The sequence below is a fragment of the Thermomyces dupontii genome, assembly GCF_041956625.1.
Source record: "Thermomyces dupontii strain NRRL 2155 unplaced genomic scaffold VTN31scaffold_4, whole genome shotgun sequence".
Classification (NCBI taxonomy): Eukaryota; Fungi; Ascomycota; class Eurotiomycetes; order Eurotiales; family Trichocomaceae; genus Thermomyces; species Thermomyces dupontii.
The window spans coordinates 964059-980628 of NW_027192310.1; the positions used below are offsets into that span (position 1 = coordinate 964059).

At 52.0% G+C, this 16570-nt stretch overlaps 4 protein-coding genes across 4 annotated transcripts; 1 reads left to right on the plus strand and 3 right to left on the minus strand.

Moving 5' to 3' along the window:
* Positions 1 to 575: 575 nt before the first annotated feature.
* Positions 576 to 6188, minus strand: VTN31DRAFT_4850 (uncharacterized protein; the record flags this gene model as incomplete). Its single annotated transcript, XM_069405284.1, has 5 exons — positions 576 to 1886; positions 1943 to 4561; positions 4622 to 5422; positions 5484 to 5787; positions 5845 to 6188. 5 exons carry the CDS (start codon positions 6186 to 6188, stop codon positions 576 to 578), a joined length of 5379 nt encoding a protein of 1792 aa, XP_069260363.1.
* Positions 6189 to 8475: 2287 nt separating this feature from the next.
* Positions 8476 to 9762, minus strand: VTN31DRAFT_4851 (uncharacterized protein; the record flags this gene model as incomplete). The annotated part of the gene is made up of 1 exon (XM_069405285.1): positions 8476 to 9762. The coding sequence occupies one exon, from the start codon at positions 9760 to 9762 to the stop codon at positions 8476 to 8478; it is 1287 nt and encodes a 428-aa protein (XP_069260364.1).
* Positions 9763 to 13257: 3495 nt separating this feature from the next.
* Positions 13258 to 14175, plus strand: VTN31DRAFT_4852 (uncharacterized protein; the record flags this gene model as incomplete). Its single annotated transcript, XM_069405286.1, has 1 exon — positions 13258 to 14175. One exon carries the CDS (start codon positions 13258 to 13260, stop codon positions 14173 to 14175), a length of 918 nt encoding a protein of 305 aa, XP_069260365.1.
* Positions 14176 to 14810: 635 nt separating this feature from the next.
* On the minus strand, positions 14811 to 15742 carry VTN31DRAFT_4853 (uncharacterized protein; the record flags this gene model as incomplete). Its single annotated transcript, XM_069405287.1, has 3 exons — positions 14811 to 14919; positions 14981 to 15309; positions 15386 to 15742. The coding sequence occupies 3 exons, from the start codon at positions 15740 to 15742 to the stop codon at positions 14811 to 14813; spliced, it is 795 nt and encodes a 264-aa protein (XP_069260366.1).
* Positions 15743 to 16570: the final 828 nt, after the last annotated feature.

A 16570-nucleotide genomic window follows, 5' to 3' on the forward strand; every position in this document is an offset into this window, starting at 1 on the left:
GCCTTGGTGCCTTGAAGTTGGGGGGGCTTGGAACCTGGTTTCGTAATCAGAATATCCGCTAGTACCTTTTTGTACTAGATCCAATACCAAGCCATTACCGTATTTGGCTAGCTGAATGACCACTGATTGGCCATTTGCACACCCCGCGTGATTCTTTAATGAATCCAGTCGACGACTTTTCTGTCTACAGTCAGAGGTCTAGAACACAGGCTTTTTTCTTTCGAGTTGCTCATGTCATCAGTTCCGCGACCTTCAGCTGCTGAAGAGCGGACATGCCGCAGAGAATGGCTAGGGGTACTCCGAAAGGTTGTCAGCGTAGTGTGACCCGGCCTCTGAACTAAGGATTCCTACAGTACTTTATTTTTTACTGTACAACTCCGTTGATGCGGTTTTCAGACCTTTCACATGACTGGCTTGTTTAGGTAGGGCAGGCTAGGACGTGCGACAGGAAGACATGAGGACAGATACATCAACGACAACAATGAAATTCACAAGGAAATTCAATCTGAGAAAACCTCCCAGAAAGAAGACAAGCAAGAACTCCAAGTCATCAGGGGAGCACCCCGTAATAGTCCCTAACAATTTTCCTCAAGCCATTTCTTCAGCTCTCCCAAGGTTGAACACTCGATGAAAATCGAGCTCTGCACTTCAATATGGAGCTCGTTCTTGAACTTCTCTGCTAGGACCAGCGACATGAGAGAGTCAACACCAAGCTCGACAAACGTGGCATCGTCGGTCAGTTCTTCCTTCTCAAGGCCGCTTTCACGTGCAATGATTTCCAGGCAATCTGCAAACAACCCGCTGTCTTCGGTTGCCGGTTCAGCCGGCGCCGCAGCAGCAGGCTTGCTCGGCTCAGGCATCACTGCAGGTGGTTCCATCTCAATGGGCGCCATGGCAGGCGTCTCGACTTTGCTCTTTGGTTGACTCATCTCGGCCTTGGCCTTTGGTGTAGCTGCTGGCACTGGTGCTGGTTTTGGCGGACTCTTCTTCTGCGGAACGGCAGCGGCCTTGGTATCCTTTGACCTCGTATCCTTCGGCCTGGTGTCCTTGGTGGAGGCTTTTCCTGCATCCGGCGCCGAGAAGAAGTGGTCCATCAACAGGCGCGGCACTCGTCGGAATTTGATCTGGGACATCATGCCAACAATCGTGCTTCCCTGGAGCAGATAAATGTCGCCAGCGAACATGTTATCTTCGCCCGTCGGGAACATCTTGACATAGCTGCGGTAGCGCTCACCAGCAGCCAATGGCTTGGCCATCCGGAGGCTGTCCCAACCAGGGGTGACGTAGAAATAGTCCTTGGTGTTGGAAGCGTCACTGCCGTTGAGAATGAATCCAGCGAGATGGAAGGCAGGGTCCATCCAGTGCGGTGGAGTGTGCCAGGTGCCATGAGTTTCCTTGACCAGAGTGATGTCCGCATATGCCTCAAAGTCGTTGAGCGTCACGGTCTGCATACCGCGATACTTGTCCGTGTAGTCGACGACATTCTTGAAGAGAGTGTATGCCATGTTCTTGTTCAGTTTGTTTGCGGTGCCTTCCGCCGCCATCCGTTGCAAGCTCTCAATACGGCCCTCGACCAAGTGTGCCACCCGATTCCACTCAGTTTGCCAGGCGGCAGAATCCTCAAAGGTAACCGTGGCCGACGCGTAGGCCTCTTCCGTGCGAGCGCCGTCGTCGTCGATGTTGTACCAGTAGATCATCATCGACTGGGTGTCCATGTCGAGACTGGCTTCGACCTGGAGCAGCTGCGAGCTGCTTGTGTCTAGCTTGGCGACTTGGGCGTGCAGGACTTCCATGTTCGCCACGTTCATCTTGACCTCCTTGGTCTTGGGATAGAGACGCTTGTACAGATACTCGCCGACGGTCAGGGCCATGTCACCCCAGATTGTCTGCACGTCATTAGCATTCAATGATCAAATTGCTATCATTATCGGGAAAATCCTACCGTTGTTGCGACTCCATATCCATTCATCGAGTGACCATGAACAGCGGCCAGGAGGTCTGGATGCATGATATCCGAGACTGCCACCAGTTGGGCAGTCGACTCTGACACCTCTTCCGAAATGATCTGGTGGATGGAGGATGTCCGCAGGGAGGAACCACCGGAGCCGAAGGCCGATACCCCGTTGCTCTTTTGCGGCTTGGCCTTGTCCAGCGTCCATGTGCCGACGTATGGAATCCAGTAGTTCTTCTCATTCCACTTGTACGTCGGCAGAGTCAACAGTTGAAGAGACTTCTCCCACGGACGGAAGTACTCGTTCCAGTTCACTGCGGACCCCAGCACATGCAGCTTGGCCAGGCTGCTGGAGAGCGTCGCATAGTTGTCCTCCTTTCGGCTCAGGGACGACACAAGTTTCGCTCCGGCGAAGCAGTTCCGAACGAAGGACGTGCACACCGGATGAGGCCCAATCTCCAGCCACACGGTCTTGTCGTCCACGATGCCCATGTCCTCAGCGGCTTCGAGAGCGCCGACAAAGTTGACCGGCTCCCGCGAGGCCCGGCAAAGATACTTGGCATTGATGGTCTTGCCGTCGAAGACGCAGTTGCTGAGCAGCGGTGAGATGATCGGGATCGTTGGCGTCTTGAACGTGACGTGCTTCGCTGCCTGCTCGAGTGGCTGGAGCATCGGAATCATCTGCGCGGTGTGGAAGGCGAAGGGAACATCTAGAGGCGTGCACTTGAGGCCGCTGTGTTCCAGCTTGGAACGAATGTTCTCAAGATCGTTGCTGGGGCCACTGATCACCGTGTCGTTGGGGCCATTGATGCACGAGATCTCATAGGCGCCACTAGAATCGATCTCCTTGATCTTCTCGACACTGGCACGGACGGCAAGCATGGCATGCGAGCCAGTCTGGCAGGTGGCAAGGGTCAGCTCCGCACGCTTTCCGACCAAGTAGATGGCATCGGCAGCTGAGATGACGCCAGCAGCGACGAGAGCAGCGTATTCGCCGAGGCTGTGCCCGATGACAGCGTTGGGTTGAACACCCAGAAGTCCCCAAAGTCGGGTCAGGGCAATCTCTGTGACGACGATGGTGAGTTGCGTCACCAGCGGAGAGGCTTCATCGGCTACAAGGGTCCCTTCAATCGCCGGTACCACGGATGGGAATTTGAATTGCTGAACCAGGTGATCCAGCTTGAGGACTTGGTCACGGTAGAACGGGAAATCCATGAACAGCTGTCGCCCGATGCCTTCGTAGAACGAGCCTTGTCCGGTAAACGTGAACGTCACCGGCGGCGGTGGCGGCACAGCGCGGGCATTGCTGGTGCCCTCCAGCGACGATTCCAAGAACTTTTGCAGCTGAGAGACTGACCAGGCACTGGTTGCAACGCGAAGGTTGTGGTGGATGCGACGGGCACATAGTGTATAGGACAGGTCACAGAGGTTGACGTCGGGGTTTTGTTGCAGGTACTCAATCAGAGCCTCGATGTTGCCCTTCAGTGAAGCCTTGCTCTTCGCGGAGACGGTGAAGGGGTACGTTCCGCGAGTGTCTTGGCCAATCCGACGCTTCTCCGGGGCATCTTCCAGCAGCAACGTGGTATTTCCGCCGTGAGCGCCGAAACTGTTGACGAGCGAATATCGCTTCTTGCCGGGCTGTCTTGGCCAGGGGGTGTTTTCCAGTGCGAGGCCAGCATTGCGTCCCTCCAGGAGTTTCACGATCAGAGGATTGAGCTCGCTCTTGATGCCGACATGAGGCGGGATCTGATTCTTCTGGTACACCAAGAGGACCTTGAGGAGCGAAGCGATACCGGCGGCGGCCTCGCCATGGCCAATGTTGCTCTTGACGGCGCCGAGGAGGAGTCTCTCGCGACGACGAACATGGGCCGGGGCAAACACATCCGCAACGGATTCGGATTCGATGGCATCACCAGCTTGAGTGCCAGTGCCGTGGAGTTCGATGAAGCTGACATCCAATGGGTTGACGCCGGCCATCTGCATGACCTGCATGTAGTTCTCCTTCTGAGCGCCGGCGTGAGGACGAGTGATGGACACGGCTTCCGCTGAATGATTCGTTGCACCGGCAACAATAGTTGCGATGATGTTGTCGTTGTCCGCCTCGGCATCCTCCAGCCTCTTGATGACCACCGACCCGATACCGTCTGCTCGACAATAGCCATCCGCATCCTTGTCCCAGACCTTGCACTGACCTGTCTTGGACAAAAAGTGGCCCTTGCACAGCATGCAGTAGTTGTCAGGGTTCGTGATCACGCTGAGACCGCCCGCAATGACCATGTCGGCTTCGCCGTTCCACAGAGCGGAGCATGCAGCATTGACGGCGGCCAGACCACTGGAGCAAGCCGTATCGATGTTGAAGCTCGGACCGGAGAACTTGAAGAAGTAATTGATGCGCCCGTTGGCGAAAGCGCGCTCGCCTCCCGGAACGGCGTACGTGCCGATGTTTTGACCGCCGTTCACCTCACGCCAGTCGTCGCTGGCTTGGCCGTAGAAAGTTCCGATACGCTTCAGGTTTGTCGAGGGTGTTCTGTTCGGGGCATAGCCTGCCATCTCCAACGCTTCATAGGCAGTGACCAACGCCAGACGGTGCATGGGATCCGTTTGCTCAGCCTGAGATACAAGTTAGCCTTTGTTGAGTTGCCCAGAGAGAGAATCATGGTTGTGACTAACCTCAAGAGGAGACATATTGAAGAAACTAGCATCGAAGAACCCGGGGTTGTTGATGAAGTTGCCGTATGGCGTCTCGGTGGCGTTGTCAGTCTTCCCGGTGGGATCATAATGAGTGTGGAGGTCGAAACGGTCCGGAGGAACGGTGGCATGCACGTCGCGGCCTTCCTCCAGGATCTTCCAGAAAAGCTCATTGTTATCAGCACCGCCGGGCATGCGGCAAGACATGCCAATTACGGCCAGTTTCGACTGCTTCGGCGTGCGAGGGAGCCGGGTCTCATCCTCGTGGAATGCCCAATCCAGGAGATCCTTTCGGGAGAATATCAGCTGAGAAAGCTCCGACTCCATCGAGGAGATGATGCCCTGCGAAACAATCGAAGATCGGAACAGCATAACCTGGCATTCGGGAGACAGCGAGTTGGAAATGCTGTTGATGATGCCAGCAGTCAGGTAGTCGAGATAGATTGTGCCGGTGAGGATCTCAGAGCAAATCTGCTGGTAAAGTGTATCAACCGTCGGTGCTGGATATCGCTTTCCGGTCTGCGGCGAGAGAAGTGGCAGCTGAATACGACGATCCCGGTCGCACCTGGCCTCGGAGCCGTTGGTAATGATGTCAATGTCCACATCAGTGTACAAGTGAGGGGCGTGGCAGAGACCGTTGTAAACGGGAAGAGGGAGGTGCTTGGAATATCGCAGAACCTGCGAATGCCGGAATGCAGCCTTGAGTCGGGACGGAGGGCCAGTGACGCTGACCGAATTTTTATCGGCAGCGCTGATGAACACCTTGGTGAGCTCAGGGTTGGCCTGTTGCACATCGTCAAAATCACGTCTCTCCAACTACCTGGCTTGAAGCCTCTGAATTTACCGTTTCCGTGTTGAACTGATCCAATTCTTTTTGGACTTCCTGGGCTGAAATGCCCGTAACAACATAGGCCCAGCTATCGCTCATGCTACCGTCGGGTTCGCGAGACTCAAGGGACTGAGATACGGAGTCCACGTGGACACCGAGCCGGAAGGCAATTCTGACGCTCTCAGCGCCAGTCATGGCCAATTCCGCCAGCGAGCTCGAACCCGACACGGCGGCCGCGGACAACAAGCCGATACTCAACCCTGCCAGAGTGGCAGTGCTCCTTGGAAGGTCGTACGGAAAGTTGGTGGCTTCATAGTGTCTGAAATCGGCGAGTCAGAACACTTGCATCTTCCCCGTCAAAAGCACGCGAACATACCCGATAAACATGCCCAACTCCAGGACAACGAGCATGGCACTTTCTAGCGCCCCACCGAGGGGACCCTTTCGGAAGTCTCCACTGTCGACCAGAGACAAAACTGTTTGGAATGGCGGGAGCAGATCCCGGAGGTGTTGCGGAAGTCGGCGAGCTTCTTCCTGGACGACGAGGGTGGACTCGTCGAGAAAGAGCGAGAGCAGTCGAAATCGCCTGTCCTTGCTGAAACGCTGGAGGCGTCGGAAGAGATCCTGAAGATCATCTGGCGGGAATTCATGGCTGAAAAAGATCAGCTTTGTCGAGAAGTCTCGAACGGAGGAGGAGGAGGTGGAAGATGGCGTTTCCATTGTGACTGACGGACGATGGGAAGGAAGACGATCACTGTCTTCGGTATGAAAATCGTGAACACAGAAGAGAAAGACGAGACAGGCGAGATCAACTATGACCGAGAGGAGCGTTGAGGCCATTGGATGGTCGTAGCCGTACATGGAGGTATTTGTACCTCACGATGAATCCCAGATAGCCCTACTCCGTATATCATCGCCGATACTTAGTCTCCGTTTCGGGAAACCGATTTCAGCTGAAGATCGATCCATAGATCGCATCAGCCTGCATGCTATTTTCTCGATGTAACCTCCTATCGGATGTTCTTTCTTTCGTCCCTTGATCTAAGTTAATCGCACCTAAACGACTCACATCGGGCACAATCTCGTTCCACATGATCCAGTTCGGATGGAACGGTGCGATCTTGGTTTCTCGAACGTTGATTCGCTCCGCCTAGCAGGGCCTTTGGACGGCCCTGAAATGTTCTCGGTCCCCGACACCGGACTCCGTGCTAACACTGCAATTCTGCTGCTGAATGAAACCGCCATACGAAGAATTAAGTATGAGTAAAGGGGTTGAGTCCACCTCCTGCATTGATATTGCTCGCTTCTAGAATCGTACACGGCGTACTCGAACAATGCAGTCGGCCATTTGCTCCTCGCCCAAGATCACCGCTGTCGATGGTTTCTGCAATTCCACGCGCTGCACATGTCTATTATTTAAATTCAAAGGTCTTAAACGTTCACGAATAGATTGAGTTACCTTCTCCAATACCAGCAGCACATAGCAACCTTGTCGAGGCATTCGACTGCCCGGGATTCTTACCAACGTCTGACTTCTATCCATACCGTGAAGATGGTGCACTTCCTCTACCGGCCCCTTCTGGCCGCAAGTATCTCTGTGGCTTCTTTCCAGACTGGTAAGCCCCTTCTCCCGCATAGTGGCTTTGTATCGGTGGCATAGCCTCATACACTGATGTGATCCAGGATGTCAGTTGAGCCTCAGCTACGTCTCTCTGGCTATGATCATGACTACACCTCTACCGGAGCACATCCTCCTCGCTCAGTGGAAGACTTCCTTTTTGCGGGGTTTCCATCTGTGTCCTATCAGCTCCTTCTTCGCCGGCGGCTGTCTCCTTCTCAATGCTCTCTTGACTTATTTCCTGGCGGAGGGCAACTCGTGGGGAAAAATCCGGACGCTTCTGCTGTCAGCGGGTTTCATTCTATCTTTGGTCCCATATACGCTGTCCATGATTGTCCCTCTGGAGAAGGTGCTTCTGACCAAGGAAGCGCAATACCGGACCAAGCCTCCTCGAGCCGAGAAGAATGAAGGCGGAAATGCGGCGTCTCTGGCGGAGACCAAGGCTTTGCTTGTCAAGTTCGGGAAGCTCAATTATATCAGAACCTTTTTGCCTTTGCTTGGTGTTTTGACCGCTTGGATCGCGTGGTGACGTTTGATTGATCAGCGGGGATGAGCGAATCTGGGGCATTTCCTTGTGGGCAGTGGCAGTGGGCACCCGTGCCACCCGGCACTCGCACCGCCGATCCACCTCATCGGAGTCCGGGTATAGAGTTCATGTCAGTTGTTTTTTAGTTTTTTTTTTTTTTTTTTTTTTTTTTTTAAGGGCGAAATTAGTCAACCATTATGTAGTTAAAGTGGAAACTGGAAAGTGGTGCCGAGACCTGCAGAGTTTCGTTTCTGTTAGTTACTAGTACATAGTTAAGCTTGATCCCAACTGCACTAGAATAGCTTAGCTTGTTCAGGGATCGTCAGGGATCTCATGCTCAGGGATCATCATGCTAAAGTCCAACAGGGTACCTGTTGTTGGTGGAGCCCTAATGGACAATGGATAGTTTCAGGAGCACGAGAATGACACTCCATCCGAATGATCCGATAGTACCCTAATACCTACCTTCCGACATAGGTACTAGTAGTTGTTGCATTGACTAGGTACATAAGGTACTAGTAGTTAGTAGTAGCCTACATGAGAGAGCAAGGTTACGTCTCTGTAACGACGCCGCGACTTCCTTCGGGGCTCGAATTCAAGTCAATCTAAAGCTGCCTGCTCAATTCTGTCTCAACAATCATGACTGAGATGTACAATAAGAACCACCCAAAGTCATTGCCTCGTAAATTGTCTCTCTGTCCAGAATGCAACGCCATAACACATGAACTCCTGTTATTCCCGAATGTTATTCCCGAGAGAAAGAAAAGGAAAGATCGTGGATTGATACTTTGCGACAGTCTATGGATCGACAATTTGAATATAATAAAGATCAGTGCCGGCATCACTCGGGAAGTGGAGTAACATCATGATAAGACAAGCCATCGATTCGTCGCTTCATGTGTCAGAGACTTTAATCGTGCCTTCAACGATGAAGCCAAGGAAGGAAGGAGAAAATTTGCTGAGGAACCCTCAACAGACCCAGGCCGACTGTAGCGGCGGGCAAACTGAATAACCAGGTTGGCCATCTGAGGAAGTTCTTCAAGAATGCGCATTGTGGTATTTCGGGAAGGGTTGTTGCTATCACTGAATTCTTGTGCATTTGCGCCACCGGAGCTCATTTGGTTGACGCTTGAAGAGGATGCATCGCACTGCGATTGTTGGCGTAGGACCAGCTCGTAGACATCTAGAATAGCAGCGCAGACAGCGGCCGCTAAAAGTCCGACTTCCATCTTGGACGAGCACGGGCAGACAAGGATTGTGGAGATGCGTTTGGTTGACGAGGTAATAGTCTTCATGAACATATCCGCTGCAGGTGGCGGTGGATCAGTAGCTGTCGACCGACATAGGCTGGCAAGGTCATTCAGTTTCTGCAGAAGCCCCATTGCGACTGTTGCGCAGTCCAATTCAATGGTGGCGCTGAGAATATCTTCATTGTTTATTGTAGCGTTGGGGCCAGTTGAGGTGCCGCTGGGCGGCATCTCCAGCCCATTGAAGAGGGGCATCGAAAAGGGAGTTGGGTTATTTGTTGACTTGGGTGTCGGTTGAAATTGAAAGGTCGAATCTTCCGGAGGGAACAAGAGACTGTCCATATCGTGGGTGCTGACTCGGCTCAACTCATCGTCAAGGCTGAGAATTCCACGGTCGTCAAGGTCGCTCATATGCAGATCTTGTGGCAGGACGAAGTTCTGGAAATCCAAACTCTCCGTCCTTGGAGAGGGCTGAAATGCGCTGTTGGTGCTCTGGTTTTCGCTTTTGTCGTTGGCGCTCAGTTCGCTTTGTCGCGAACTGATTCCGATGGATCCAATGGAGCGACGTTTGGCTGGCCTTTGGCTGTCTGGTCGCAATTCCGCTTCGTCGTTCGACCGCACCCAAGATCGTCCCGGGAGCTCTGGAGATGCTGGATTTGAAGGGCGTTGAGTCGCCGACATCGATTTTCGAGGTGGATGAGGTCTACCCATGCGCCGAGCCGGACTGTAGAAACATGGGTACCCCAACTTGTCGCAGCGAGCGCAGACAGGCTTCTCCTTGCTGCATTTCACCTTGGAAGCAGAGCACATGTCACACGTGTCCTTGAGCTTCTGCCGCGTTTGGGGAGGACGGCGGCTGCTGCCTGGGCTTGTCGGTGTGGCTGACAATGGCTTGTCCGTCATGGCAAGTAGGTCCATGGATCGTGATGAGGAGCTCTCTGTTGACACGGTCAAGGGTCCATTCAACCCTTCCAAGTGCACGGTGTGCGATTCAGAGCGATGTATCAACCGGGGAAGAGTGAAGCGATGAAGCAGGGACTAGACACTGCGTATGCAGCAAACTATGTAAAGCTTGCTGATACAGTCTGGAGTCGTTCGAAAGTTAATACTATGCGGACCGATAACACGAGCGATCTGAAGCTGATAAAGTATTCTGAAAGTATTCTGAAACGAAAAATAGCCCGAGAGTCGGGCTTCGAGCATGTATGCCGAGTAACCCAAGCCATGCGAACTGAACCAACTAGTGCAGCAGCTGGACCCAAACCCTTACCCACGCAGGGGCTCTGTCGTGTCCGTATTATCGGACTGAATTTGTCGGCATCCAAAGTGTCCATGTGGTGGGATGTATGGTTCGAACATACTGTACTTTACTCGTATTCAAACAGCCGATCGTAACATCCAACAGGGCCTGCATCAACAAGATATTCAGCTTGATTGGGTTTCTAATGAATGCCGAACCCACCAGCGGTGGCTTGGCTGCCGCGATCAACTTGCTCAGATCACAGCTTTTTTTTTTTTTTCTTTAAGAAAAAAGGGATCTTCGCGGGGACGGGGGCCTTGTGCTAATTGGCTCGGTAACCATGGGGATTTTCGAGCCACTTTCAGTGGCTTTGGCCAACAAACAAACTGGAGGTAAAGCTTAAACAGCCCCAACCGAGTTACCGGTTTAGCCTTCCCGTCCCCAGTTTAGGCTTCAAGAATGAACTAGAGAGCACCCTTGAGCAAGATTATTATCAGACAATCGATGGTCGAGGGCAACTATAGCGGTAGTTCCTCGCTTGTTCTGACTCAGAATCGTGATCATATCGCGTCCATATACGAGCAGTGTTCGATATCCGATCGAAATTGTCGCATATTATGAGCTCCACGTATAAATAGTAACCTTTCAGCCAGGGTCTGAGTACCAACTTAAGTAAACTGGATGCCTACTGTCCTGCTTATTAGGGCAGGTCCTCGTAAGTCTCTCGGCCAGTCAGGTACTTGAGCAAGTCAGTGGCTATGAGACTACTATGACTGCTTACGGCGGCTCCGTAAACAATGCCTTCCAGTCTCCAGATTCTGGTGAATGCACCTATCAACAGCGACTCAAACTTGCCCGTCAGGTACACAATATCGTTGTCGAGTGTCCAATAGAACCTAGTAAAGGCAAATATGACTCGATAAGAAGCGGAAATACGACATGCGCCGTCGAATCGTGCTGCAAAAGAAAACCTGGCTTTGCACATATTTGGACGATCAGAGATCGAGTCAAGCAAATTGAATTTGGGGAATCGCCCTGAGGCAGGCTGATCTGCACAAAATGAGTGTGTACTCAACGACCGGATACTATCTTCGCATAGGATTCAGCAGGGCAGGCGAATTCTCGAACAGTCGTGCCGTCCAGTTTATTCACCGAACGAAATCTGGTGCGTGCAAGAGCCTTCCTCTACTAACAACATGGGCTCAAGGCCACTGGTGAAGTCCAAAAGGGCGAGACTGGGCTAGAGGGGCAGGTACCCAGTAATGTGTAACTGCTCGGGTTTACTACGGGAAAACCCTTCGATCTCGGCGAGTGTGCGATGGCTCGGGAAGTTCGAAAGTTTGAAATAACACATTGCGACCCGTTAATGGCCGATGAACTAGCTCTCATGTCAAGAGGCGCAACTATGTCAACGTCGAAATGACAGCTTAATTTCTCCGAAATTCACCGCATCCCGGCCAATTATTGAGGCATCATGATGTGCAAGTAAGATGATTCTAGCAGATTGGTCAAACACGTAGGAAGTGAGAAATTCTCGTCGAGAATCAATCAATCAGCAGTGCAAGATGCAAATCGTGCCGAATTGTTGGCAAAATGATTGAGAAGGGCTAAGCAACATGTGGATGTGGTGCCATCATTGGACGTTGGGCTTGGACACACCCTGGCACAGGTACGATTACCTATGTACCAGTACATGAACGTACATTCTACTAGAAGTAGGAGCTGAGGTCGCCCGCCTTTGATATGGCGATTTGGAGAATCGACGTAACATCAGATGTTCCAAAGCTCACTGAATCTGCCAGCACTTTAGTCCCAACAGTACTAACATAGTGAGAACGAAAATGATAGGCTATATCTCAGGACATTCGAAAATACACCGAACATTCATCGAGCGATTAGGAACGTCATTGACCCATATTACAGAGTCGATCATGCCATTGTGGTCTATCAAGTTCTGTATGTACACTGTACAGAGACCTACAAAGTCTCTCTGCCCTAAAGGCTTTCAAGCTCGAACCTGTTCAGCCGCAGCCAATCCGGAGGATATCCATCTGCCGTTGATCGAGACAGAAGTTAGTGTAGTTATCAGCTTCGCCATTCTTCGAAATTTCCATGCAGAAACTTCGGGCCGATCAATGCCGCCGGAAACAGTCAAACGTCGCGCCAACTGCGCACAGGGTCAAAAAGTTGTTGCCACTACGACAGCGATACAGAAAGTTTGCTGTCGAAGATCCAAACCAGTCGTGGAAGGTGATGGTGAAATCCCCATGGAGGAACTAACTCGTGAGAGAGGACTTCGGCGATTTTCGTTCAACCAACATTCATTATGCAGCGCCAGGCTTCAATATTTACGAGATAAGAAAGATACCCGTGCTCCAGGACGCACCCACACGGTTCCCTAACAGTTGTTGGTGACTCCGCAAAAGATCTGTACTCGTGAGCAGTTATGCTCTGCACCAATGCGCCACTGGCATGCAGAAGTGAACATGCGTGATTAACGGCACGCCATGACCAAGTTACATAACGTCGATCCGATTTAAAGAACCTCGAGTGCTGTACTTCACGAGCACGGCGCGTAAGCAAAAGTAAACAGACTCAATCAGACTCACTGGGGTACGCCGTAGGTACTCTCAATGTATCAAGCCGACCAACTACCTACTCCAAATTAAGGTAATCGTATTCATGCCGAGAGGGTAAGGAGGGGCTTAGCTTCGTGGCTAGTACTGTATACTTGACTTCGTGTTAAGAGTTCCATTCCTGTCTCTCTATACGTGGAGGACCCTGATTTAGTATAGTAGTTCGTTATCGATATGTTCAGAATAAATAAACGGTCCACGGGCCGCGCGCCGTGAGATGTCATATTGGAAAACAACACATTATCAAACTAATAGTATGACATGAGTTCGCCAAAGCGAAAGTTGCCCACGTCGATACCGAATCAAAGCGAAAGAGAAAGCCGAAGTCACGCCACGGACTCATGCTCAGATAACCGACAGTCAAGCTGTAGCCAGCAGTTCGGGTTCAACGTGGCTACTTCAGAAAACGGCATCCCACAATTCTCGGCGTCGCCGGCCACAAAGACTGTGATGCCGCCCGCTCAGCAATCCCAATGTCTGTCTGTATTGCCTGCTAGTGATTACTCCACTCCCGCGATCACAATGGCGGCGAGAAGTTGCAGCCACTGCATCACTTACAATGCCTCCTTGTCGCCGCCTGAGTCTGTTATGTCCAGCGACTCATCCGCCCCGTCATCCATCCTCAGTACCGGAAAGGGATCCTTGACTCCACTTCACTCGATGGGCTTCGAGGACGAGGCCCGTGGTGTCAATTGCGCCCGACACCTTGTGGCTTCAGCATGCTCTTCTTCAGCCTCAGCCGTCGCCACTCATCCCACTACCAACTGGCCGGATCCGACTACCGCCGGATCTACTTGCTCCAAGGATAGTGGATCCTGCATGATGACTGCTCTCCGTCTGATTCATGCGCTCCATGCCCCCTCACTTGACTGCTTGTGCTCTGGAGATGAGAGCCGTGGCCCAATTCGATCACCTCGCATGACTGACGTGGTGTTGGCCACGAATCGCAATGTCATGCAGATGGTGTCAACACTACTCAAAAGTCGCTGCAACTGCGCCGCCAACTCGCAAATGCAACTCTTATTAACGACAATATGTACCAAACTGCTGTTGTGGTATCAAGCATTGGTGCGAGATCATTCCAGTCAGAAGAAGAGGGAAGATTCATCATGGTCCTCCTCATCATCCATGTTGAGCCTCGACGAAGACTACGCTGAACAGGTGCTTCACCAGCCGTTTGCGGTGGGTGGATACTTGTTTGATCTGGCGCTCGAAAATCGGATTCGCGCTCATGTGGTCGCCAACGAGCTGCAATATCTCGAATCTTTGATCCAGGATGTGTCGCGGCGGATCCAAGAGACGGAGCTTGGCCGATTGGGCACTTCCACTTCAGAAGAGACGGAGCCCAAGCCCCCAGAGCCAGTCCACCACAGCGTGATCTCCTTTCTACAGCAACAGCTGCAGGCCACAAGAGGCCAGATAGCACCAATGTTATCATGAACTTTTTGCTTGGTTGTCCTAATTTTTAATGGTCTTGTCGATAATAATGGGGATACTTGGGCTGGAATGCGGAGTAAGTGTCGTCAGGTGTCGCTGCTCCTATGGATGAATGTACGAGTACATAGTAGAGTTCACACCGTTCGCTCGATATCAGTTGTTTTGGCAAGAATAAATTATACATCACTGTACAGAACAAGGAGTTTTAATTATGGCCGGCAGCCATCAATAAGCCCTTGATTTTGTTTTCATTGGAGGCTCACATTCCCTTGCATGGTGACAGTTTTGGAATGTGAGTCGCGAGGTTGTCGACGCAAGATGTGCTGACAAGACTCGCCGAGACTTGGACAACAAACCTACCAACGGATGGTTTCAGGGACAAATCACAATTGAGCAATCACAATAGACTAATATGTAAGGCGTTGATAGGCTAGGCAAGGCCAGCTGGCCACAATGATTAAATACACAGCACACTGTCGGGGCTCAATTCATCTCGTTCAGAACAATGGTATGTACGACCACGCAAGATTTTCAGAGGGGCTAATTTATGAAGACGTAACTTCATAAGTGATTATATGGAGACATTAGCGACCTAGGCTCATTGCACTTCTCCCAGAACGCCAGAAACAACATTAACGTCACTCCCAGACAGGACTCTCATAATCGGGGAAGTAGGTTTGGTGGATCCGGCGCGCATAATCAATCACCGCGGGGAAGCTGCGGATTGTCTTTTGCGTGTCGGGACCACTATCGACCAGGTCAGTCACAACGTTTGATTACTGGCACCTGTCATCAAAGGTCAACTTACGCTGCACAAACCAGATTGCTTGCAACGAATCCGAAGAGTGTGGTGTCTGCTTCGGTGGGCTCGCTGCCTCCAAGCACCCAGAAAACCTTGTCACTACTTGAAGCGTTGCGCTGCGCTTCCGTCAGGATCGCATTGATGTCCTCCCAGATCTCTTGTCGGAAAGCGTGAATCTCATCGCTAGTGAATCGCCCAGTGCCCTGGCTGTAAAGTCCCGTACTGATTTTGCGCCAGACAAACCATCCGACAACAACTCGAATAAGCCACGGAATTGGTGCCAGAGGACCTTGATTGCGCATCGTGTAAAAGTTCTCGAACCATCGCTCATAGTTCTGATCACAGGAATGGTTAGTGTGGACCAATACGCGGGGGGGGGGGGGAGTCATGTCGAAACCAGCGATTACGCACCTGGTAAAAATACAATTTATCCTCCAGCAACGCACGGAGCGCATTGTCGTGCGCCTTCTGCACGGGGGACAGGTTCGCGTTTAGATCCGGCAGAATGCCCTCTTCCGACAGTTGCTGGCTGATCAGATGGGAGTCTGAGAGGATCTGCGGTGGTTCGCCTTCATTTTTGCTGATAGCAATGTAAGGAATCTTGCCGCGTGGGGCGCTTCTCAAACTTCCCGTCTCTGTTTTGTAAGGGATGCCCGCGAACCGTAGTCGTGCCTCCAACTTGGTCACAAAGGGGGACCAAACATAGGCTGACTTGAAAGGAAATCCGCGATAAACAGTGATGGATTGTTGGGGTTTAAAGGCGGCCATGTTGACAGTGGCTTCGAATCGTGGGCAACTTTGCAGCTTCCCAGCGAAGGTACACACAATCAAGTGCAATGAAAGGAGAGGAAGAACGACTGGCTTGGAGAGGTGAGATTGGGACGGAGCATTCCTTTATTCGTGTGCGCGCGTACACGCTTATGCCGCCCTACAATGATTTAAGCCACTTCTGTACTGTTTGGCGTTAGGTTAGAAATCAGTTCCTGTACTTTACGAGAGCTTTGTCGGAGTCCGAATGGCCGACTTGTGCCTGTGAGGAGGACGAATAGGATCCACGGGCGCTACCTAGACCAAAGCCAAACCCACGGTGCCAAGATACAGACAAGGCGGGTGGGCTGGTGGGGCCGGCGGGAACTGGCAATAGGGTGGGGAACCGCGAATAGGGGGAAAGACCGATAGGCTAATCCAGTGTGGGCGGACGGTGGGCCCCTATCAGCGGATCGATCTAAGCGTGTCAGCTTCTCAGAGGCTCACTCATTTGACCCATCGGAGCTGGGCATCTCTGATTTGCTGGTCAGGACCGGGTGTCAGCCACTCGCGGTTGCTCGGTCACATCAGGATCGGCAGCCTCAATTGTTGATTCGAGTTCGGGTCCTTGAACCCTTGCTATGAGCTTTGCTATTGGACTGCCAGCGAAAATCTCGACCGCTTTTTGTGCAAATCAAGGCTGTCGGTACCGTACTCAGTACTATAGTACATACTGTACTTACTCGTACTTACTCACCGATGTGCGCCTAGCCGCGAAGGAACTAGGAATAGAAGCCCCTGTCAGCGCTTGACTCATGCTTTCCGCCATTCAGACGGTTAGGTTAAGCT